The sequence below is a fragment of the Pongo abelii genome, chromosome 5 (assembly GCF_028885655.2).
Source record: "Pongo abelii isolate AG06213 chromosome 5, NHGRI_mPonAbe1-v2.0_pri, whole genome shotgun sequence".
Classification (NCBI taxonomy): Eukaryota; Metazoa; Chordata; class Mammalia; order Primates; family Hominidae; genus Pongo; species Pongo abelii.
The window spans coordinates 108,777,482-108,801,427 of record NC_071990.2 but is presented as its reverse complement, the minus strand read 5'-3'; the positions used below and the strand labels follow the sequence as shown (position 1 = coordinate 108,801,427).

Sequence of the window (23,946 nt, the reverse complement as noted above, 5' to 3'; positions counted from 1 at the left end):
TGGGGAGGATCGTGGGGCTGTCCAGATCACCCACTTGCATCCCTGCTTGTTAGCCGTGGCGGAGGATGGCTGCCCTCATGTGTATGTATCAGGACTAAAGGTGTGGGGAGAAAGCACTGTGGCACCTGGGCCACCACCCAGGCCACAGTTGTCTCTCCTGACTCTGGGACATTGTGACTCTTGCTTGATCTCTCCCAGGAGTCCTGAGCCAGGTGAGGGGGGCTGTGCTGGTGGGTGAGCAAGAGCAGGGAGTACGGGGAGATTCTGAGAAGCCAGCAGAGACTGTGAGGGCAGAGCCACTGCAGAAGAAAGTCTTTGATCTGGGCTTACTCTTTTTTTTTTTTTTTTTCTTTTTTTGAGATGGAGTTTTGCTCTGCAACCTCCACCTCCCAGGTTCAAGCGATTCTCCTGCCTCAGCTTCCTGAGTAGCTGGGATTACAGGTGCCTGCCACCACATCCGGCTAATTTTTTGTATTTTTAGTAGAGATGGAGTTTCATCATGTTGGCCAGGCTGGTCTTGAACTCCCGACCTCAGGTGATCCACCTGCCTCGGCCTCCCAAAGTTCAGGGATTACAGGCAGGAGCCACCGCACCTGGCCGGATTTGGGCTTATTAAGTCATCAATGGCCAAAATATCAATTTTCCTCTAAGCACCGAGGAGCACACCTCCTAATTCCTATTACGATATGCTCCTGTGGGCAAGGCAGCTCTCAGCCTGCTGACAGGTATGCTATTTGGAATTATGTTGTGGGGTTCATTTCTCCTCTCTCCACCCTCACAGATACTGGTGACTGTGTTGGCAGGGCAGGGTTTGCCAAGATGGAGGGTCTGATAGCTTCCTGAACTGCTCTCTGATATCTGCTTCTCCGTATTGCCTTCTTGCTTAGCCAAGACAGTCACCACCGAAGAGTATCTGGTGAACCCTGTGGGCATGAACCGCTACGGTGTGGACACCTCCGCCTCCACCTTTAACCACAGGGGCTCCTTGCCCCCCTCCTCCTCGCTGTACTGCAAGAGGCAGAACTCTGGAGACAGCCACCTTGGGAGTGGTCCTGCTGCCACTGCTGGTGGTCCCCGCACCAGCCCCATGTCTTCTGGTGGCCCCTCGGCACCTGGGCTGAGGCCCCCAGCCTCCAGCCCCAAGAGAAATGCGACCTCTCTTGAAGGAAACAGATGTGGTAATGTAATGCATGCATCAGCTTCCCACTGACTTAACAACCCTTGCCCTTGCGTGGGGAGCACAGCATCTGGGGAAGAGGGAGTGTGGCTGTTTAAACATGGGACTGCTGGGAGATCAGAAATTTCCACGAGCCCTTTCATGGATCTTGAGGTTCTCAAAAACAGCCAAACTCAACCTTTGATAAGCAAAGAAAGTCGTGTATTAGGGTAGGCTAGGCCACAGGATACATAGACTCCAAAATGTGCACAGGCTCAAATACCATAGAAATTTTTGTTCAAGAGCTGAAGGTGAATGTTCCTGATTCATGGATGCATCTCAATATAGGGACACAGGCTTCATCTATTTTGTGGCTCTGCCACCCTCTACAGCCTTCGTGCCCCATGCATTTAGGGAATAGAAAGGGAAAGAAGGTGTGGAGAAGGCACAGGTGCTTCCCTGCAATCTGAAAGTGATGCTCATCACTTCGACTCACATCTCATTGGCAAATCTGGTCATTTTGCCACACTTAACCGTAAGGGACTCTGGGAGCTGTAGTTTAGCTCTGCCCAGGAGAAAGGAGAACCAGACCTTGGTAAAGAATTGTCTCTTGCATAGGAGGTGTCACTTTCAGGATACAAATACATGAGCAGAAGCAGAGTTAGGCAAAATTCCCCCAGTGCTGGTTGTAATGCCACTTCTGTCTCGTCCACTAAAGAAAGTTTGTTGGAATGCAATCTACAAAAGCGCTATGAGGGCTAAAGGATTATAGTAATAGCTGGAAGCCCCTTCTGATTGATGTTTTAAAAAATCATTTTCAAGCTTCAGTATTTTGATAGTGCATAAAGGCCATAGAGTATAGTGGATAATCACTGGGACTTGAGCCAGACAGCCTGGGCTGAGATGCTGGATCTGCTGCTTCCTGCCTACCTTTTGCAAGTCTTAACTTACCTGTGCTTCAGTTTCCTCACCTATAAAATTGCGATAATAATAATGGCAGCACCTGCCTCATAGGATTGTTGGGAGGATTAAATGAGTTCATACATGCCTTTAGTACAAGGCCTAGGAGGTAATAAGAGCTCAATAAATGTTAGTAGTTACAGCATAGATCTTTTTAACACGTCCCTTAACAGATCACAGCCCATCAGCTCCACAGCTGAGAACTGCTGAAGAAAGAAGGCCCCAGGCCAAGGAGTCAGGGAGTCTTCATCTTGCCACCCTGTAGCCCCTCAGTGGGCAGGCTCTGTCTTCTGTGGCAAGTCACATTTCTCCCCCGAGCCTAGGACCCTTCCACCAGTGACCCCAGCAAGCCGCACACATGAGCTATTTTGTGTGATTCAAGACCCTCCACACATTCCCTTCCAAGAGCCTCATGCAACCCAGATGAGCGTGGCCCTGACCAGCTTCCCCTGGCCAAGGATGGAGAGGTGAGAAGGGGCCGCTTGCCGGAGAGGTGTTCTGAGGGGTAGAGCACAGATTCTCTCTCCATGGCAGCTCTTGCCAAATGTAGAGATGCCCGGCAGGCCACTTTCCAACACTGTCACACAGGGCCACGAGCCAGGCAGATTAAGTGAGCAGAGCCCTATTTTCCAAAGGAGAGCAACATTGTTCCATCTGATTCCTAAGAACAAGAGAAAGGGACAAGATCTTTCATGAACCAACACTGTAAAGTAAACCAGGGGCAGCCTTGATTTCATAGGTTTGTCCCCAGTGTTAGCATAATATCTGGCATGTGGTAGGTGTTCAACAAACATGCATCATGTCTGTGCCCTCACGGTGTCCCTTTGTCTTCTTGTCAAAACACTCATCCTTATGTCCCTCTGGAGTTTAAATGTCTTTCTCTCATCCTCTTCTCCTCAGCCCCATTCCCCTTTTCTCAGGGTGGTGATAACAGGACACCATGCTGATTGAATTGACTCATAATCCCAGAGTCCCACTTTTTAAAAAGGAGATATTTACTCTCTCTCCCACTCACGTTGGTATAATCTCAGCCCTATGTCTTAAATGCAGGATTTCCAGCAGTAAGAGGGAGGCATGATTTGGTTGGAGAGAACTGCTATCACTCACTCAACAACAGTCTGCCCTGTTCAGTCCAACTGGTGACCCAGGGCCAGGGAATCCAGGGCTCTTCAGAGGGCCTCAGCATAGCTCCTGTCCCCCAGCCCCTCACATCTCCTTCCAGTTGAGCCCTAGGATGTCCTCCTATCCTTCACTTTCATCCCCATCCCGGCCCTTTGTTCTCCTGTGTATGAGTCTGTTCTGCTAATAAAGACATACGTGAGACTGGGTAATTTGTAAAGGAAAGACACTTAATGGACTCACAGTTCCACATGGCTGGGGAGGCCTCACAATCATGGCAGAAGGCAAAGGGAAAGCAAAGGCACGTCTTACATGGTGACAGGTAAGAGGGCTTGTGCAAGGGAACTCCCCTTTATAAGACCATCAGATGTCGTGAGACTTACTGGCTACCACAGGAACAGAATGGGGGAAACCGACCCCATGATTCAATTATCTCCACCTGGCTCCATCCTTGACACATGGGGATTATTACAATTCAAGGTGAGATTTGGGTGGGGATACAGAGCTAACTCATATCATCCTGGAATCAGGCCCTGACAGTCTGAGTAATCTTGCCAGACAACTGGCTGAGGGGCAGCCCAGACCCTTCCTCAGGCTCCAGCTCTGAGAAAGCCTCTTTGCTGGAGCCTGATTGCACCCCAGGAGAGGCCCCCTAGCTCAGGCCCTTCTTCCTCTCAGGGTCTGGGATGAGATCAGAGAAACAGAGTCCACCAGTGCCTGCTGCTGCCTTTCATCCCAAGAACATCAATACTGAACCCTGAATCCTGGCTGTCTCTTTATTAACTTAGAAGTATTAGAACCAGCCAGGCACGATGGCTCACGCCTGCAATCCCACCACTTTGGGAGGCCAAGGCGGGCGGATCACTTGAGGTCAGGAGTTTGAGACCAGCCTGACCAACATGGTGAAACCCCGTCTCTACTAAAAATACAAAGATACAAAGATTAGCTGGGTGTCGTGGTGCACGCCTGTAATACCGGCTACTTGAGAGACTGAGGCAAGAGAATTGCTTGAATCCGGGAGGTGGAGGTTGCAGTGAGCAGAGATTGCGCCACTGCACTCCAGCCTGGGCAACAAAGCTAGACTCTGTCTCAAAAAAAAAAAAATAAAATAAATAAATAAAAATATTAGAGAGAACTTTGCCTGAGACCCTGAAATCCAGTTGTCCATAATCAGCAGGACCCCCACCATGGGACTGTGGGATGTTTAAAATCACAAAGCCACCTAACCCCTTTGGAGAAAAGCTGCTATGTGATGTATCAGTTGAAGTTCACTGTTGAGCCTTTGTGATACACTGAAGAAAAATGAAATTATTCATCCTTTGTAGGTCTATTAACACTTTAATTCTCCAAAGATTCCTTTTTTTTTTTTTGAGACAGAGTCTCACTCTGTCGCCCAGGCTGCAAGCTCTGCCTCCTGGGTTCATGCCATTCTCCTGCCTCAGCCTCCTGAGTAGCTGGGACTACAGGTGCCCGCCACCACGCCTGGCTATTTTTTTTTTTTTTTTTTTTTTTTTTTAGTAGAGATGGGGTTTCACAGTGGTAGCCAGGATGGTCTTGATCTCCTGACCTCGTGATCTGCCTGCCTCAGCCTCCCAAAGTGCTGGGACCACAGGCGTGAGCCACCCCGCCCAGCCCAAAGATTCCTTTTAACTAGTGCCTTCTTCAGGGTGCTAAATAAAACCGCAGGTACCAGAAACAGCCAGTCAGCCATGCACATTCTCAGCAGTGAGACAGAGGAAGTGGGTGGGGAGAAGATGGAAGGAAGGATAGCACCAGTGTCTCTGAAAGAGGTTTCCGTTTCTGCTTACATTTCATTGACCAAAATGTAGTCACATGGCCACTTGCTGCAAGGGATGCTGGGAAATGTGGTTTTCATTCCTAGCAACCATGATTCCAGATGGAAGTTAGGGCTGCTATTACAGAGGAAGAAGTGCAAAGTCACGCTGAGTAGGCAATGGGAAGTCTGATCAGAAATGCTCACTCCCTGCTTTTCCCTCCCATGACACTTTGTTTCCTCATCTATAGTTCTTACTCTATCCTAGAGAAAGGAACAGACCCTCAGCTTTGTGAAGTCTCTTATTCATATTTGAACCCCCCACAGCCCCAGCAAAGGGGGGCTTGAGGCCTGTATCAAACTGTTATTTATTGAACACCTACACTTAAGGGGGCCAGACAGTTTCCGATTTATTATAAGTTATATGTTTAGAATTTAATATTTATAAAAAGGTATTGGTATATTTGATTTAAAGATAAAGAAAAAGAGGTTCAAGAGAAGGTAAATCAAGTGTTAAGCCAGGATCTGATTTCAATGGGCTCCAAAGCCTGTCTTTCAAAACAACCCCAGGGGTTTTCAAATCATGCCTGATGGCTTTCAAGGTTCTAAGAGAAGGAGAAGATGCAACAAGAGCAGACAGGACTCCAGGTGCCCTCCCTCTCTTTAAGCAGGGCCTTTTCACATTTGCAGAGTGGGGTTCTATATGTGCTTTGCTTAAACAAAATTTGCACAACTAAAAATGTTTGGAAACCATGGAGATAAAAACCACGCTGACTTGAGTGGCAGGATGTTAAAGTGGGAGAGAAACCACCAGCGTCCTCACCCATTTCTCACCTAGCTGTCAGCCTGGTGCCTGCTGTTGGTAACCCCACACCCCACCTCCCACCCAAATGACTGTTCAATATTGCTCTGAAGTTCCATCCCAAGTAAAAAGCAGTTATTATCAAAAAAACCATACCTCTTTAAGAGAGTTTGACCCAAGTCATAAACCATGGAAGAGACTTAGAAATGGCATTTTCCCCATAGTGCTAATCAAAATGGTTTAAAACCACAGAAGCCAGAAGCTGCAGGCAGAAGGGTGGGTATTGATGACAAACTCCTCAGCCTTCTCTCTCTGGTGGTACTTACCTTTAGCTTCCTGCAGTTGTGATATATCACGTCTGTCTCCGCTGCCAGTGGGCTCCAAGGGGATGTGTTCACAGGGCACATTTTTCTGGTGTCCGCTGATGCTCTGGTGAAAGTTTGAGAGCTCTTCCTTGTCTCTCATCCAAGATATAATCACCAAGAGCTATAAAGAGGTTTTGGATAACAAAAGCTTCCTGACTTGGGCATTTAACAAGACACACTGTAGAATTCCCAACCACAACTAGGTCCAAGATTCAGAATCAAGAAACGAAGTCAATCTGATATTGCTATTACAACCCAAATGCTTCCTGTGGTTGGATTTTTATATGATAAGGCCTGGCATTGGGTGAGGGATGGAGACAATTTAGCTAGAAAAAGAAGAATGAGAACAGCATTCTATGTGAGGAGGTGAAGTGGACAAAAGCATGGCAAGAGCTGATTAATTAAAGAGTTTGTGCAGAGGCCAGACGCAGTGGCTCACACCTGTAATGTGTAATGCACTTTGGGAGGCAGAGGTGGGCGGATCATCTGAGGTCAGGAGTTCAAGACCAGCCCGGTCAATATGGTGAAACCCCGTCCCTACTAAAAATACAAAAATTAGCTGGGTGTGGCGGCACATGCCTGTAATCCCAGCTACTCGGGAGGCTGAGGCTCGAGAATCGCTTGAACCCGGGAGGTGGAGGTTGAGCCGAGATTATGCCACTGCACTGCAGCCTGGGTGACAAAGCGAGACTTCATCTCAAAAAAAAAAAAAAAAAAGGAGTTTGTGCAGAGACACCAGGGAAACCATGATGCTGGGAGGTTTGGGATCCATTTCAAGCAGATGATGGGACTTTGCTCTGTAGTAACTGTAAACCAAACATTTCTGAACAGGGGAGTGAGCTGGTGGCCCTGGGATTTAGGAAAACAAATCTACTGGCCATTTATGGAATGACATCATCATAATAATAAGAACAGCAACTACCTAATGAGTAATCTTGTTTAATGCTTTACAACATTATGCCATTTAATCCTTGCAACAGCTCAATGAGGTGTTTTATAGAGCAGGCAGTTAAGACTCAGGTTTTGGTTGGTCCTAGCCAGCAGAGACTTCCTGGGCACAGTGTGCCAGGGGCTCTTCTCACATCTGAGGACAGAGCTGTGAACAAGAGGGACACCGGCCCTGTTCTCTGAGGGTTTGGAACTCCAGGGAGACAAATGTCAACAAATTATTAAACTAATTTCATTACAGTTGTGATGATTGCTGTCAGGGAAAAGTGTGGATGCTGTGGGAGAATCAGATGGGGAGGGAGTGGCTGAGCCTGCCCTTAGCAGTCTGGAAAGGCTTCCCAGAGAAGGGGCAGTGGAGCTGGCTGGAATAAGCAGGAGGAAAGACAACCGAGGAGGGTCAGTAGGGAGGAGGGATGGCTGGAGGCTTCCCAGCAGAGGTCACAGTGCTTGCTAGGAGGTCACAGTGTCTTCTGGTGGCCAAGAAGGAATCTAGCTCAGCTCAGCTTGGCTTCAAACCCATGGTCTCTCCTTGTTTCTAGCGACATGCTCTCTCCTCACACAGGCAGGCCAGCTGGTCTCAAATAAGTAAAAGAAAAATCTGATTAAACTCTAAGGATTGAGTGGGCTCTCTTCCCTCTCATCTCTCTCACCTCATGGCATCTTGAAAACTCTAGATAAAGTGAGTGGCGCTTGCCTATAATCCCAGCTACTCGGGACGCTGAGGCAGGAGAATCACTTGAACCTGGGAGGCGGAGGCTGCAGTGAGCCGAGATCACCCCACTACACTCTAGCCTGGGCAACAGATAGAAATAATGAAAAACAGCACTGTTTCAAGCCACGTGATTTTGCCATAATCGTGGGCTAGCCTGGGCACGTCACACATTTGATATGGCACTGTATCTAGAAAGGATGCATCTAGTGGGAGCAGGTCACTTGGAGATGCTGATAACAGATCTTCCTCCCCTTCCCCTTGCCAGACCCGGCCCTCCCAACCCAGTTCCAGCTGCCAGAAGCCAAGGGGGCCTGGGCAGCTCACAGGCAGCCTGAGGACACAGGGGTCCCTGTCGGAGACAATGACCTTCCTGTCTTTAAGATTCTTATGGTCAGGCTCCAGCCCTGAGCCACATTCTCTTGATTCTTAAAATATTCTTAAGAAGCAGCAAATAATATTCACAATTTATAGATGAAGACAATGAGGTCCGTAGAGAATGATCAGAGCCCGGGAGGGAAGGGAAGCCTGGCTCTGGCTGCACTCAGTGTGTTTTGCATGTGGACACACTGATGTAGCCTTCTGCTGTGGGAGGAAGTGACTCCCTTCGTGTGAACAGCCTGAGGTGGGAGGGGTTACACAGTGTCATAAGGGGCTGGCAGGAGCTTAGAGATCAAGCCCTTTTATTTTACAACAGAGAAGCAGAGAGTTGATCACATGGCTGGTGGGTGGCAGGGGTTTCTGACTCCCAGCTCACTGCTAATTCCGCTCCTCCACATGACTCTGTTGTTAGCTAAAGAGTTTCTCCTGAATTATGAATGAGTGAAAGGAAATTATGTACGTATGGATGTGCTCATGGGCATGTGTAAGGCAGAGGGAGATTCACGGAGAGTATGCAAGTACCTGTGCTGTGAAAATCGGGATTGCTTTGAAACACTGAATCATAGTCATCCTAGCTCTGGTAAATGTGAGTTCAGCTTTAGAAACAAGCATATTTAATCCATTCATAACTGGGTTTCACTTTTCACATGCCTCTGGCAGACCCCAGGGAATGACAAGACCAAGCACAATGTTCTCCTCGTTGGAGAACTCTGCCTGCTCACAAAGGTGTCTGGCCAGTGCTTCTTGGCATGCTCTGTCTTCTTAAGAGCAAGACTTTTCCACATCCATCATGTCTTACTGTTGATCTATCACATCTGCCTGCCCCAGCTGCACCAGGTTCCACCCATCTGTCTTCCTGACACCTTCGCCGCAGCTGGAGAGGGAGTGGCTAGTGTATTTATTATTTTTGTGAGCACAGACCACTGTGAGGCTTTGCAAGCCTGCCACTGGAAAGTTCCAGTTTTCTTCCTTTCTAAAGTGAATCTATGTGCTTTGGATCAGGAGCAGCTCCCGAGGTGTGACTTAGGCTGCCTGCTGCCCTCTGTCTCGTATGACTAAAAGGCCCCCTAAGAAACACGCCCGAGCCGGGGCCCTGCTGCCTCTGCTCCATCCTGGAAAAGTGAAAAGTGCCCACAGCAAGCACCAGGTACCAGGAACAGAGCCCACTTTGCCATCTCAGTTATCTCTTTCCCTCCACAGCAACCGTCCTGAGAGCCTCCTCCTTAAAGACAAACCAGCCACCTGGCTCAGCCCTTCAACACTGTGGTTGAAGGGAAAGTGTTTCCCTGACCTAGCTCAAAGGACTCTAGGTTCCTGTGAATGATCCTGTTAATTGGTCTGGGTTTTCCCCCCTTCCTGTCAAATGCAGGAAATTAGATTTGACCTCTGCTCTGATCACTCTAAAATTATTCTTGGCACTAAAGACTTCCAGCCTTTGTAATCAGAGCATCTATTATCACCCTGATTAACGCCAATGTTCTGATGGGGCGGGATCCAAAGGCAATGTGATTTCCGTGATTCCTCGTCCCCGTGTTGAGTGCAGATGTCTTTAAATGGAGTGAAATCATCTTTAATAAGCATGGATCAGCATTCAGATGGCTCCAGGGTGCATTAACAGATTCCCAGAAAAATGCCCCGTGCCAAACCACCTTATGGGACCCTTCCAGGTCCCACAAGGAAGAGGCAGGGAAAATCTCAAAGTCAATCCAATTCTCAGCCAAACCATTATGTGTTTAGGACAGACGCAGAAATGTGATGCTGTATTTTCCTCGGTGCTAATGGAGCAGCATGCACGTCTCAGGCACATTAAAAGGAGGAAGGAGACAGAGACAGCAGAAAGCCACTGTGCCCTGAGATCTAAAGAAGGGAAATAAAGTGAAGGCTTCTCAACTTCTAACTAGAATTCTTCTGTAGAAAAGCCACTTCATTGTTCAGAGCCTTGACTTTTTTCTAGCCTTAAAATAGAAGTAAAGATTACACACACAGGCTTTTGTATAAGTTAACTAGACTGTGTCTGCAGAGTATATTGATTCATCTCACATTTATCAAGCCCTATTTATAAACACAGTCATGCATCACTCAATGGGATCCATTCTGGGAAATGCATCCTTAGGTGATTTCAATGTTGTGTGAAAATCATAGGTTGTACTCGCACAAACCTAGATGGTATAGTCTACCACACACCTAGGCGGTGTGGTATAGCCTATTGCTTTTAGGCTACAAACCTGTACAGCCTGTTACTGTACTGAATACCGGAGAAAATTGCAACACAAATCACTAGGCAATAGGAACTAGAATCATTATCATCTTATGGGACCACCGTCCTTAGGCGGTGCATGACTGTATATGTACTCTGAGCCATGGAGGAGTCTGTCATGAGAGGATCACATTTGTATTTTTCACCAAACGCTTCACCTAGCACCTGGTACAGAGAAGGTGCTCAATCAAAATTTGTGGAGTGAGTGGGAGGAATCCTTAGGAAATTAAAATCTAACTAGAGGTTATAGAGAAGTTCATAAATAATTGTACTACAAAGTGGAATGTGAAAGCACTTTAAGAGATAGATGAACAAATAAAGATGTAGGAATAAAGGGGTAGGAGGCCGGGCGCTGTGGCTCACACCTGTAATCCCAGCAGTTTGGGAGGCCAAGATGGGTGGATCACCTGAGGTCAGGAGTTCCCACCCAGCCTGACCAACGTGGTGAAACCCCATCTCTACTAAAATACAGGAATTAGCTGGGCGTGATGGTGGGTGCCTGTAATCTCAGCTACTCGGGAGGCTGAGGCAGGAGAATCACTTGAACCCGGGAGGTGGAGGTTGTAGTGAGCAGAAATCACGCCACTGCACTCCAACCTGGGCAACAAGAGTGAAACTCTGTCTCGAAAAATAAATAAATAAAATACAATAAAATAAAGGGGTAGGAAGGTGACATGCAGGCTGCAGGAAGCACAGAACATTTCTGTTCACAAAGGCATCAGGTGGAACGTGAGTGGGAAGGAGAGAGGGTGAATGCCTTCTAGGTTGAAGCCAAAGCACCAGCTACGGGCAGAGAAAGGAAGCTGGGGAGACATTCGGTTGGTCACAACAAGTGTACCCAGACAGACAGGCGGTGCACAGGAGAGCAGGGATGTAGGGAAGGTAGGGAGGCTCCCGCCCTTGGTGGAGCACCTGACATAGGTCAGCCTCGGGGCAGGGCACTATCCCATTTCCATCCTTACACCTGCCCCTCCAGGTAGAAAGCACTGTCATTTCACACATGATGAGCTACACCCTGGTCCAATCACCAGCAAGGGGCAGCACCAGGATCTGTCCCTAGGTCTCTGTGGCACCAAAGCTCTTCTCCCCCTCCAATAAGAAGGAAAAATATTATTAAGACCAAAAGAGCCCTTGACCTTGATGTAGAATGAGGACTCAGTGTGTTGGTAAGGGGGACCCACGGGGAGTTGGGTCTTAGGGAGAATGTGAGGCAGTGGCAGTTGTAGGCAGTAGGAAGAAAAGGGCATGGCCCAAAAATACCCATTAGGAACCCATGGCAGGGGGTTAGGTGGCAGGCTCTGGGGCTGGGGCAGCAGGGGTGGAAGGGAGCGCATCAGCATCAGAGGCATTCTCCCAAGAGCTTCAGAATAATTAAATGTGGGAAGCACAAAAAGGGGAGGACGAAGAGGTGGGTTCCCAAAATGGGGGAGATAGGAAGAGGAGCTGGCTCTAGGGAAAGAGGATGAATTAGTTTGGGACACACATGCACAAAAATCAACCCTAAAGATTGCCAGCCGTTGAACTCATTGCTGTCTTCCTCCTTCACTGTCCTGAGCCTTTTCACCTGCTGCATGGGAAATGCCCTATGCAACCATTTCCCAGGGACCAGCTATGGACCAGATATAGGTTAGGCCCTTTGCGGTCAGGGAGCTCACAGTGTAGTGGGGGAGACCCGGGCAAATGCTCTGACAGCCCCAGAGGGCCGTGCGAGGACTCAGTGTGTGCAAGGACTCAGTGAGGGGACGTCTTCTTTCTGCATGTGTGACCAGGGATGGCTCTGAGGATGCTGCGGCAGACTTGCATTCTGCAGAGACCATGAACAAGAACGAAAAGCCACCTGAATTCTGCCATGCCTCTATCCTCTCAGTGTGAAGGCCATGGAGGCAGAAAGGACCCCAAGTCACTGGCCTCACTGACGCGATGAGGCTCATTTGGGCACTCATCTTAGCACACTTAGCCCTGGTCATCAAGTACCCAGGCTCAGGAGGCCCTGGGCCCGCTGAGAAAGAACTGAGCAGGAGAGTCTTGAAAACTCCAACTCGGGTGGGAATTCCAGCCTGTTGAAGGGAATCCACTGTCTAGTGCTTCCTCTCCTGGGAGAGCAGAGAGCTTTGGCGTACATGGGGAGGGTAATATATCTAGGAGTGACCTTCTGCGCTCTGGGCTGCTGATAGAGCTGCCACTCACAGACTTTCCCTATGACAGGAGGTCACTTGGGCCAGCTCCTTGGACTCATGGGCACTGAGGACCCCCCCTTCCAGGCTAGGTGGGGGGAGGCAGCACCAGGTAGGTGCAAGGCCCTGTCCCACTGGCTCATGGTCTCCCTCTCTGTGTCCCATCCAGCCTCAAGCCCTTCTCAGGATGCGCAGGATGTCAGGCGGCCACGGAGCAGGAACCCCTCCGCCTGGACTGTGGAGGATGTGGTGTGGTTTGTGAAGGACGCTGACCCGCAGGCTCTGGGGCCTCACGTGGAGCTCTTCAGAAAGCACGTATGCGAGTGGTGGGTTTGACCTTGGGGGGGATTGGGGGAGCAGGTATGGAAGGAGAGTGAGGTCCAGGGAGCTGTGGGATGCTGCCAGGGGAGGTGGTGGGGGGGGCGCTCTAAACTAAGCCCTAGGGGCACCCTCAAGGGAGCCAGAGATGAGAGGGACAGGTACAACCACAGACTCCTCAAAGCAGAATGACCAATTAATTTGTTTTTAAAGGAATATTTGCCCCATCTGTTCTCTCACGTTGGCCTTCGTCAGGAGTGCCTGTTTCCTGCACATCCAGCCGTCTGTGCATGCAACAAACATTCACAGCACACCTACGACATGCCAGGCAAACCGCAGTAGCACCTGTTCCTAAACCACTTCGAGGATTAAATGAGAAAATGCACAAAAGGTGTTCAGCACGGTTCCTGACTCAGATAGCCTTCACTGAGCAGATAGCATTATAACGATTTTGAGATATGCTAAAATATAGAGATGGTAAATTTTTTTTTAAAGATAAGAATCAATAATTTACCTACCAGGCTTACTATACGCGTTTTGTTTTTGTTGGTTTTTGTTTGAGACGGAGTCTCACTCTGTCGCCCAGGCTGGAATGCAGTGGTGAGATCTCAATCTCGGCTCACTGCAGCCTCTGCCTCCCCAGTTCAAGCAATTCTTGTGCCTCAGCCTCCCGAGCAGCTGGGATTACAGGCGCCCACCACCAAGCCCAGCTAATGTTTGTATTTTTAGTAGAGACTGGGTTTCACCATGTTGGCCAGGCTGGTCTCATCCCAAAGTGCTGGGATGACAGGCGTGAGCCACCGCGCCTGGCACTGTACTCATTTTACATTGTGCCATTTAACAGATTGCCACCAGCATGGTTGCCTCACACAATATGCATTCTCTGTCTTACCACTCTGGGGGTCAGGAGCCTGGCATGGGTCTCAGTGGGCTCAGCCAGCAAGGCTGCCTTTCCTTCTGGAGGTTCTAGGGAGAATCCGCTCGGTTGTCTTTTCTGGCTTCTAGATCCACCATCAGTCCTTGGCTCCTGTCCCCCTGCCATCATCTTTAAAGCCTGTAACATCAAGCTGAGGCCTGTTCGGCTGCTCGGGCTGCCATCCCTGGTTCTCACTGCTGATGTCCTCTTCCACGTTTAAGGAGCTTTGTGATTACACAGCCGCCACTCCCCCCACCCACCTGGCCCCATAATCCGGGATAATCTCCCTACTTTAAAGTCAGCTGATTAGCAAGCTTAATCCCATCTGCAACCTTAATTCCCCTTCACCGTGTAACTTGACATTCACAGGTTTGGGGACTAGAATCCAGACATCGTGCATGGAGGGGAAGGAGCATTATTTCGCCTTCCACAGTGACCGTTATTTTTGTTTCCTGTTTCTCATTTTATTTGGTGATTCTGTCATAGAAATCATGCTCTCCAATCTGAGGAGGATTCTCAACTAACTCAGCACTCGCCTTTTATTAGGCATATGTTGACCTCACCTAACAACGGGGCCTTGAGACCAAGAACCACAGAGTGGGTTATGCTTGGACAGATTTGGGCAGGGAGAGTCTGGCTGTCTTCCAGGGTGGGAGGAGACAGTGGGAGTCCAGGAGGTGAGGGAAATAAAAGACAGTAGAAAATGAGGCTCCTGGGAGTGGCCCACAGGTAAGCCTTGCCCACTGCCATTTTGCCAAAGACAGGGAGAGTGACGTGGAGTGGGTGCACCATCAATACTGGCTGGCTGGACAGATGAATGAGAGAGCTGGTGACCCTGGCACTGTTATATGAGTCCTGTAGCTATGTCTCTTCTCCCTGCCTGAGCCCCTTAAATTTCTACCCTTTGTCTCCAGTGACCTGAAAATGGCACTAAAGGTGACCATGGAAGCCCAGCCTTGCTAGGTTCATGAACTCCGCATGCATTCTGGAGGGTGACCATTTTCAATGACCAATGGCAGCAACACCGGGACCAAATCTCAAAGGACTGGCTCGTCCCCTTAGTAGTTCTCTGTGCTGAACCCTGAGATGAAGCAGGTGCATTCTTTAGTGTATTCCATCTAGTGGAATAGACAGGGCTAAACACACCTGAAATCTTCCATAGGTGGAATGAGTTGCTTTGTTATCAGCTAAAGGTAGGTGGGCCTACTAAGAAAAGAAATGAGAAATTAGGGCGATAGGTGGAGGTTTGGAATGGAAAGACCCTCTAGTTTCAGGGTCTAATGGATGACACTTCTTGCCCCTTTAGCCAAGGTTGGATGAGGAGATAAACTTCCTAAGTGGGATATTGGGAACACACATGGGGTTGTGTTTGATTTCTTCTATGAGGGGAGGGCAGGAATATGAAACATCCCGTGTATCAAATGACTCCAGGGAGATAATGGGGAGAGGAGAACACAGTATTTGTTTGCTTTAATATTTTAAAAGACCTTGCCCCAGGACCAAGAGAATATGCTGCCTAAATCAATCCATATGCCCTGAGCACATCCCCTGACCACACCTTAACCTTAGCCACTGTTCGATGACTCTGACCATCTTCTGGGTTTATCTTTCTTCTGATCCTATCCCACCAGGAGATTGATGGCAATGCTCTGCTGTTGCTGAAGAGTGACATGGTCATGAAGTACCTGGGCCTGAAGCTGGGACCCGCACTGAAACTCTGCTACCACATTGACAAACTGAAGCAAGCCAAGTTCTGACGTTTTTAAAAAGACAGAAGCGAAACCCAAAACAACAGATCTCAAGATTATCTTCTGCCTTACCAATATCCCGCCAACATCACAAAATAGACACTCCTCTTAAAATTAACAGCCACAAAGACGTGGTCTTTTTATAAAACTTGTGAATCTTTGCCTTTTTAAGAATTTAACATGGACCTTTTTGAAAGGCTCCTCTGTGTTAATAATTTGCCAAAAAATTACAAAAGCCTCTGATTTTTAACATACCTGTTACGCTGATTTCTCTTAAAGTGGGTCCTATTTGCATAACGAGAGAGTGGGGAACTGAATGCTTATGCCCAAGGAGAGTTCTGGAGGGTTCAAAGAATGAAAGAAGGACCTTTGTCCCTGCGGTCTCTGCAGGGACAACCACCTCAGCACCATCTGCCTCTAACTCTGACCTGGGGACCTATCCGTGTGAGCCTTGTTTGCTTCGGCTCTGGAAGCTGACTTCTGAAGATGACTGCCTCACCTTGCACTATCTGGAAAACTTGAATTATTTTGCGCCGTGAAAGAAAAGGAAAAAAAATCTTTTCTGTTCCTAGAAAATCTGAAGTACTGCGTTGCTCCGCTAGAGGGCAGACTGCTAATGAAATTTCAGGACCCTCACTGACTGCAGTAGCAGGATTATTCAGTACTGAGTGGATGGGTTAGGGTGTCTGTGAACAAGATCTAGCCCACACAGAAACAGGGGATTTATTCCACAGTTAGCACCACAGATTGCGACTTGGGAAGAAACCATCAGCTAGAGGGGTCTAGTTCGTATCCAATCATTATTGACTGACTGACTGATACTCAACTAGCAAAGGCAAGAATTTGGAAGCACGCTCTACCCAGATGGGACTTTGGAGTTCCTTCCCTTCCAGAGTCCTTATTGAGGTGTTGAAGTGTTGGCATGCCGAAGAATCTTAGTGACATTTAGCCATGGGTGTTTCTTTAAAAAAGGAAAAGAAAATGTCTCAACGAAGCTTTGAAATGGGAGAGTGTTGATTTCTACTTACATTGCTGGGTTATGTAGTTGTATCTGTGGCTAATTTTTCTAGTCCTCACCAAATACACAGACGTGCTATTATGGGGTTTAATTCAATTTACAAATAGGTTTTCCTTCCTCACCGTGGAGTAATAGAAAAAATTGATTTTCTGCCCCTTTGCAGCTGTGTCCGGAGACGGACAATGAATCCACAATTTATTAAGCAGAGGCACAACTTCTCCACCATTTGTTTTATCCTTCTCTTTTCTCTGTTTCCCTCCATCTCTCTTCTTCTTCTTTCACACTGAGCAGAAAACATATCTTCAAAATGAATTCGCCTTTGCCATGCGCATATTCTCTTCCTTAAAAGGACATCAACAGTGTTGGAGATGAGGAGATGAACATTAGATTTTGGAATTTCTGGGAGGGAGAGGGTTAGGGATGACTCAGGGCCTCCCTTGGCCCAAAGGTGAATCAGGAAAGGCACCACTTTCTCTGGGATACAACCTGAGCAGGGGTCTCAGCTGGCAAGTGGAGCAGGGTGGGGCCTCAACCTCCTCACCCCTTGATCAGCTGCCGTTGTACAGAGCATGACCTGTATAACCTTGAGGGCAGCCCTGGGTAGATCTGCAGAGTGACCCTCTATATAGTTAGAATCCAGATGACGGCCATAAGAAATAGTCCATGCCATGCCGTTAGGCCCGCTTTGATGTGCAGTATTTGAGAAAGCACATCATAGCTTCCTTTTCAGACACACAAATGGTGACTGGACTGAGAGCATGGCAGAGAAGGGGAGGAGGAGAATGTACGAAACTTGCTCACTGAATTGAGCTTGAGTTATTAGATTGTAGAAGAGCTTGATGTCTGGTGATTTTGTTACAGGAAGGGGATCCCGATCCAGACCCCAGGAGAGGGCTCTTGGATCTCATGCAAGAAAGAATTCAGGGCGAGTCCAGTAAAGTGAAAGCAAGTTTATTAAGAAAGTAAAGGAATGAAAGAATGGCTACCCCATAATCAAAGCAGCTCTGAGGGCTGCTGGTTGCCCATTTTTATGGTTGTTTCTTGATGATACGCTAAACAAGGGGTGGATTATTCATGCCTCCCCCTTTTAGATCATATAGCATAACTTCCTGATGTTGCCATGGCATTTGTAAACTGTCATGGCACTGGTGGGAGTATAGCAGTGAGGACAACCAGAGGTCACTCTCGTTGCCATCTTGGTTTTGGTGCGTTTTAGCCAATTCTTTACTGCAACCTGTTTTATCAGCAAGGTCTTTATGACCTATATCTTGTGCTGACTTCCTATCTAATCCTGGGACTCAGAATGCCATACCCATCTGGGAATGCAGCCCAGTAGGTCTCAGCCTCATTTTACCCAGCTCCCATTCAAGATGGAGTTGCTCTGGTTCAAACGCCTCTGACAGGTTCAGCACCTGAGAAAAGTACCTTGAATCAGGCCTTGGGGCAGAGTCTTCAAGATTTTAAGGTGATAGGGCCTGTCTCTTAAGAGTTTATTAATTGTAAGTGCTCACTGCTGGTTTAGAGTTAGATACATTTCCCTCAAAAGAGCCACGGGCAGATTATGTACTCAGAACTGCCAGTGTGAAAACAATGAGATCCAGAAAAATCCCACAACAACCCAGGTTTTTCACTCCTCTTTTTTTTCTCAGTCTTCCAATACTTGTGGTACCTCTTCCATCAACAGATACCTCACGTAGTGACTTCCAGTACTAAGTTTTCAAAACTTCCTACCCGCCCTCATCAGTGCCTCCTTCACTACAGAGTCACAAACATTGGTGCTCTCAAATAAAAATCAGCCCCAAACAATGTCAAAGAGATCCCTTGAGTAGTTTTCAGGGGAGAGATATGTTCTCATTTCAAGTCTCAGAGAAAACTGGATCCATGTTCACGTGGAACTTCTCTCACAGAGGTGCTATCTCATTTTGCATTAAACTTTAAGCAGGACAGATTGCTGAAGCCATGATATTTAAGGTTTGACTTTTTAAAAATCTCATTACTCTTAAAATAAATGCTGCCACATCAGAGAATAACCTGGGGAGGAAAATCTTCCTTGACTGTTTCTGCACTGAAATGCAATTAGCCAACTAAATTATTGTAGCAATACTGCAATTATAATTAATTTTCACCCCTCTCAAAAATCTTGTCAAACCAGGAGGCTAAATAGCTTCACAAATGTAAAACACACCAGGCCATTTCTTCTAAACAGACCTTAAAGGGTTAGGCCACGTGGGTCACCCTTGTCCAAATGAGAGCCGACCTGGGGGCCTCTCACTTGTACAGATATGGTACTTATTATTCCATTGCAGTAGCTTTGCTTCAGGTTGTAGTGAATAATGATATCGTTTTGCATAATTCCAAATTAGAGTGTGTATGTGTGTGTGCCCGTGTTCATGTTCCAAACATTTCCAATTACACTTGTCTGTTAAACACTTGAAAAAAAATCAAGAGACAATTCTATTGCCTAAGGCCTTTTAAATATTTCATGAATCACATTATTCCCTGTGCGAAGACTTTAGGTGAAAGCTGTGGGTCTTGTCTGTGTGTGTGTGTGTGTGTGTGTGTGTGTTTCCTGACACTGTAGCTGGAAGAGCCTTAGAAAGTGAGCGCTTGGGAGTGTATGAGCCATTGCCTTTGCTTGGTTTGCAATATGGAGGCAGAACCCACTGTGGTCTGGTTGCTACTACTAAGTGTCCCCTCTTATGCTACTAGGGTATGCTCTTGAGGCAGCCAGGTGACCAGGGCTGTTCTGGGGTCTGGGCCTGCCCCCTCAGGAGGATGATTGTATGTGCCAAGCCTGGGCTCCAGGTGACTCTGGGGAGACACCTTGCCGGGGAGCCCACGGAAGGGAACAATTGTCTTGTGGGTGTTTAACACCTATCAGAGAGTACACTGGGCTCCCACCATTTCCCTGCAGCAGGGCTGCTACCAACTATATTAAATGCATTGGGAAGGAATATGGGACTAGGGCCGGTTTACTGCAGAAAGAAACCAGTGAGAGAGGGAGGCCTATACCGTAAGTTTCTTAGGAAAACAATGAAAGCAGCAATTCTAACAGCCCCAACCCTTCATGCTGCAATAACCTATTTTTGTGTCTATGTGCTGTATGGAATATTTCTTATTTTTTTTTAATTAAAATTCTTTTTAAATTATTTTTGAGATGGTTTCAGGAGAGTTTTCTCAAATCTCTGAAGATAATTGGAGATGCCCATAGGTGACCAGGGACTCAAATTTAGTCATTGTCAGAAGGTCTCGAAAGATGGAAATATTCTGCTCTCCTTCTAAAGAAACAGCCAGGTTTACATATATGTAAGTGGTTGGCAGGCACTGTCTGACCTCTGCTGTGAAGGGGCCACTTCTCAGCTCTTCTCCACTGGGGAGAGAGGGGAAGGGGATTGGACTCACTTTTTTTTAAAACCTCAGATAACAAGACATGGGATTGTGAAGGAGTAGGTGATTTTTTTAAAAACTGCAATTTTGTTTAAGGAGAGGGGTGCAAACCTGTCCATGGGGCTGATTTTTTCTGTTTTTGTTTTTGTTTTTTTGGTCATAAACACTCCAAGAACTGAGCACCTGCCAGGCTCTTCTGTTGCCTTGCCATGTGCCCCATCCCTCCCCTGTGGCAAGAGAGGATCACACTAAGAACCCTGGGGATGGTCCAGCAGACGGTCAGACATCCAGGGGAACAAACCTCCCTGTTTCCATTCTGTGATGTGAAACCCAGCTGCATCACCCCCATCCACCCGCAGGCAGCTTCTGTGTGTTCCGCCCTGCTCCTGCAGGAAGAGCGCTGGGCACCTCAGCTTCCGGGGTGTCATCCGCTCCAATGGTTGTCCTAATCCAAGATGATCCCTGCACAGACCATTGGAAGCTGGATTTTTGGAAATCTAGCATTTGCTTGAAAGAGAATCGCTGTTATTTACTGCCACCAGTTAAGGATCATGAAAACATGTCTGCTAACAATGGACTTTGTGTAATTGTTCTAATGCTAATAAGCAACTGCTGGGACACCTCCTGTGGTAAATTCCTTTGTGGTTTCAGTGGTGTTATCACACATAGGCCTCACCAAGATGCTGGACTGGAGAGAACACTCAATGTGACTCTCCCAGGCTTCATGAAATTCCCTCAACTTAGAAGCAGTTCTGGACAAAAGCACACTTTTAAAGGAGGATTTGCTTTTCTTCACTGTGCTTTCGCAAGTGAGGCCCCAGATCTGCGCTCTTCAAATCCTACATAAAGAGCCCAGAGGTTCTCCCCATGCTCAGCATTGGTCTCGATTTCCTGCAGAGGAAAAGATGGCAGGTGGAGCTTAAGAATGACACTCTCCCCCAGGTCGGCCGAGTGTGCTGTGCCATGAATTGATAGTGGCAGGACGAGAATAGTAGAGACACGGGTGATTAAACAGTGATGCCAGACAGTGTGGGGACAGCAGCATCTTTCCATTTGAAGGGTCTACATGTACCACACAGACCACCTATACCTCAGCTGTCTTCTCACCCTACCCTGCTCTGGGGCTTGACCACGTGGTCTGAGCCTTAGAGTCAGTTCCATGCACTAGGCGCTTGCACTGGCCAACATCAACCTCTTCTGTTGGCTCCAACTTTGGAATACACCCGAAGCCTTGCTTCTCCACACACCTCATTGTGAAATAACAGCACCTCACTAGGTGTTGCTTTACAGCAATGATGTATGACTGAAGTCTACCTCTATCATAAACGTAGCATCCTCAACTACATTCTTTTCAAAGTGTTGTTGGAAACCCATCATCATCCCTTGAGGGTGGATTTCTTTTCTTTTTGGAGAAAGCCAAAGCCACTGGGCTCATGCCTGGTGCATGACATGGGTAATCAGTTTCAGGTTTCAAATCATGTGTTTTCACACACATTCGTTTGTCTTTTCCTTGTGTGTTTCCTTACTTGGTACAAATAGTTTGAACAATAACAGCCACAATTCACTGGTTAACTTAAATATATTAGGCAGGTGTTAGAATAAGGAGCTGCAATGTACGGACTACTTTAAGGACAACAGTATTTGGATGCATAACATTCAACATATTCATTTTAAAGTAATGTTACTGCTATATCCTCAGGCATGGTAAGCTGAGGATATTGTGAGTGTTTGCAAATATACAGAGACCACCTTCACCCTTAGAACCCTAGAATCCTAGAGTTGGGGAAAAGACGTCTTGGGGGACACCTGGACGGCTCCCCTCCAGAGTAGAACCTTCTCCCCCGTGGGTTCCACATTGTTCTGTGGGGGGCAGAGCATGATACAGTGTGCAAGAAACAAGCTCTCCAAGTCACCTTCCCCCATACCTCCATCTCCTCATCTGGAAAAGGAGGGGAGTCATCCAGATGACCTTTAAAAGCATTTCCAGCTCAGTTACTTTGGCCAAGGCCAGTGGGGCTGTGCTGCCATAATAGTTATGGGCTGTTGGCTCCTCTGTCTTCTGTTTCATGGCTGCTGGCTCCTGCCTCTCCTCCTTTGCAACCTCATCTAGATATTTTTTGATCCTCTTCCCTCATGGGCCTATAACTTCTCAAGGCCATGTAAGCACCACCTGACCATTCTTTCCCACTCGTTTTTTACTTCTCATTCTATTCTTTCTTCCTGCCTCCATGTTTTTTTGTTGGTTTGTTTTTTTTTGTTTGTTTTTTTTTTTTTTGTCTTTCTCCATTCCACTAGCTCAAATGCCTTGGGGATGGAGACGGGGTAGAGAAAGAAATAAGAATAAGCTAACTCTGTCCTCCCTGGCCCAGAAGTTCTGACCTCTGCCCAGTTGTCATTCACCCACAGCATTCCTTGACTCTGCCCCGCTTCCTGTCCAATCTCCACTTGTTCTATTTCTCAAGGTCTAGCCCTCTCAGCTCGATGCCTGAGGTTGGGAATGAGAGTCTCCACCCTTCTGGATGTTTCGTTCTGTGACTCACGCTGATGTCCCACTGAGGGGCCTCTTGAATCTTCATCAAGCACAATGCCCTTCTCACTAGCTGTCCGTCTTCATTCAGCCTTGAAGGTTAAGTGACCTGGTGCCAATTCGATGTACCTCTTGAGAATCACAAGCTGCTTCTCCCGCCATCCTGCAACCTGCATGGAATCACTCTGACATCCAGCAGCAATTCAGATAATGCCAAAGTTCTTTATAGAACACAGAACGTTGTCCAGACCCAGTTAGCACTGACTGTACAGCCTCATGACCAAAGCCAGGCCAGAGCCTTGTGTGTAAGTGAGGAGGATCCAGCCAGCATGAAAAATGAAGGACAGTGACCTACATCAGAAGCATTTCTGGGGTGAGGTATTGTTTTTGGACATTTACAAGACTGCTGAGACGTATGCAATATTAAGTGGCTTGTGTCTGAGTAGGGAAAGATGATGACATATTTCCCAAAAGAAAATGTGGTTTAGAGGAAGGAGAAAGGCAGCACAGCTCTGGAAAAAAAATGTTTCCATTCCTGGCCTTTCTCCAGCACAGTTGCACACCTCGAGGTCTTTCTAGAAGTCAAACATGTTTCCTCCTCAGGAACTGAAAGTATTTCTGTCCAAGTGTGAGAGACTTTGAGGGACTTTGATTTCTTTTATTATCCATTGTGTTCTAAGCCATAATATTTAATTTTCTGTCATCTTCTAGCTATATCTTTGATCACTTGGGGATTTTAAAAAAAGAGCTCCTCTCATTTTATCCTCAAGAAAATGTGAAATATCATTTGCTTTATAGAGCAAATATTTCCATGTTATAGATATCTGTTGATTAGATTACTTCTCTACTGTATATACCCAGAAGTAATTTCACTAACATAAAAATTTTATACTTTAAATACATTTGTGGATAAATTTGCTTTTCATTCTATTCACATGCAAGAAAACTAAACTGATTGAATAAAATCATTTTATCATAATTGTCTTGCTGCTATTTTTTTTCACTAACAGTGAAAACTTTGTGTTAATGAAATATGATTGTAACACCATGAAGCTTCTCCCTTCATGGGGCCAAAAGGTGTGTTTTACTAGCTACGCTAGGCTGTCATTATCCAACAAGACTCCTGCTAACCAATGAGGGCCCATGAGTTAGTGAAATCCATGTTCCCTAAGCTTGTGAGGTAGAATGACGATGATTGAAATGTTATGTCTTTTGTTTTGTAAGTTGATGGGCTTATTTTCAGAATCTTTCCTTCAGGTCAGCCTTAGTTGATCTCATGTTTCCACCTGTTTATGCTGCTTCTGTACCCCATATACCCACTCGGGAGGCTTCCAGATCTCGCCCCATCTGGGAGAGCGGCAACTGCACCTTTTCCCTGGTAAAACAT

The 23,946-nt window shown here is 47.1% G+C and overlaps 1 protein-coding gene across 10 annotated transcripts in view; it reads left to right on the top strand.

Moving 5' to 3' along the window:
* The window catches only part of SCML4 (Scm polycomb group protein like 4), a 149,751-nt gene extending 130,068 nt beyond the window's left edge, over positions 1-19,683 (top strand). For all 10 annotated transcript variants that reach the window (XM_054557947.1, XM_054557948.1, XM_054557949.1 and 7 more), the window contains 3 exons: positions 888-1,178; positions 12,815-12,960; positions 15,511-19,683. In XM_054557947.1, coding sequence (XP_054413922.1) covers positions 888-1,178; positions 12,815-12,960; positions 15,511-15,636 — 563 coding nt within the window. In that variant the 3' untranslated portion in view covers positions 15,637-19,683. The remainder of the gene's footprint in view (positions 1-887; positions 1,179-12,814; positions 12,961-15,510) is intronic.
* Positions 19,684-23,946: the final 4,263 nt, after the last annotated feature.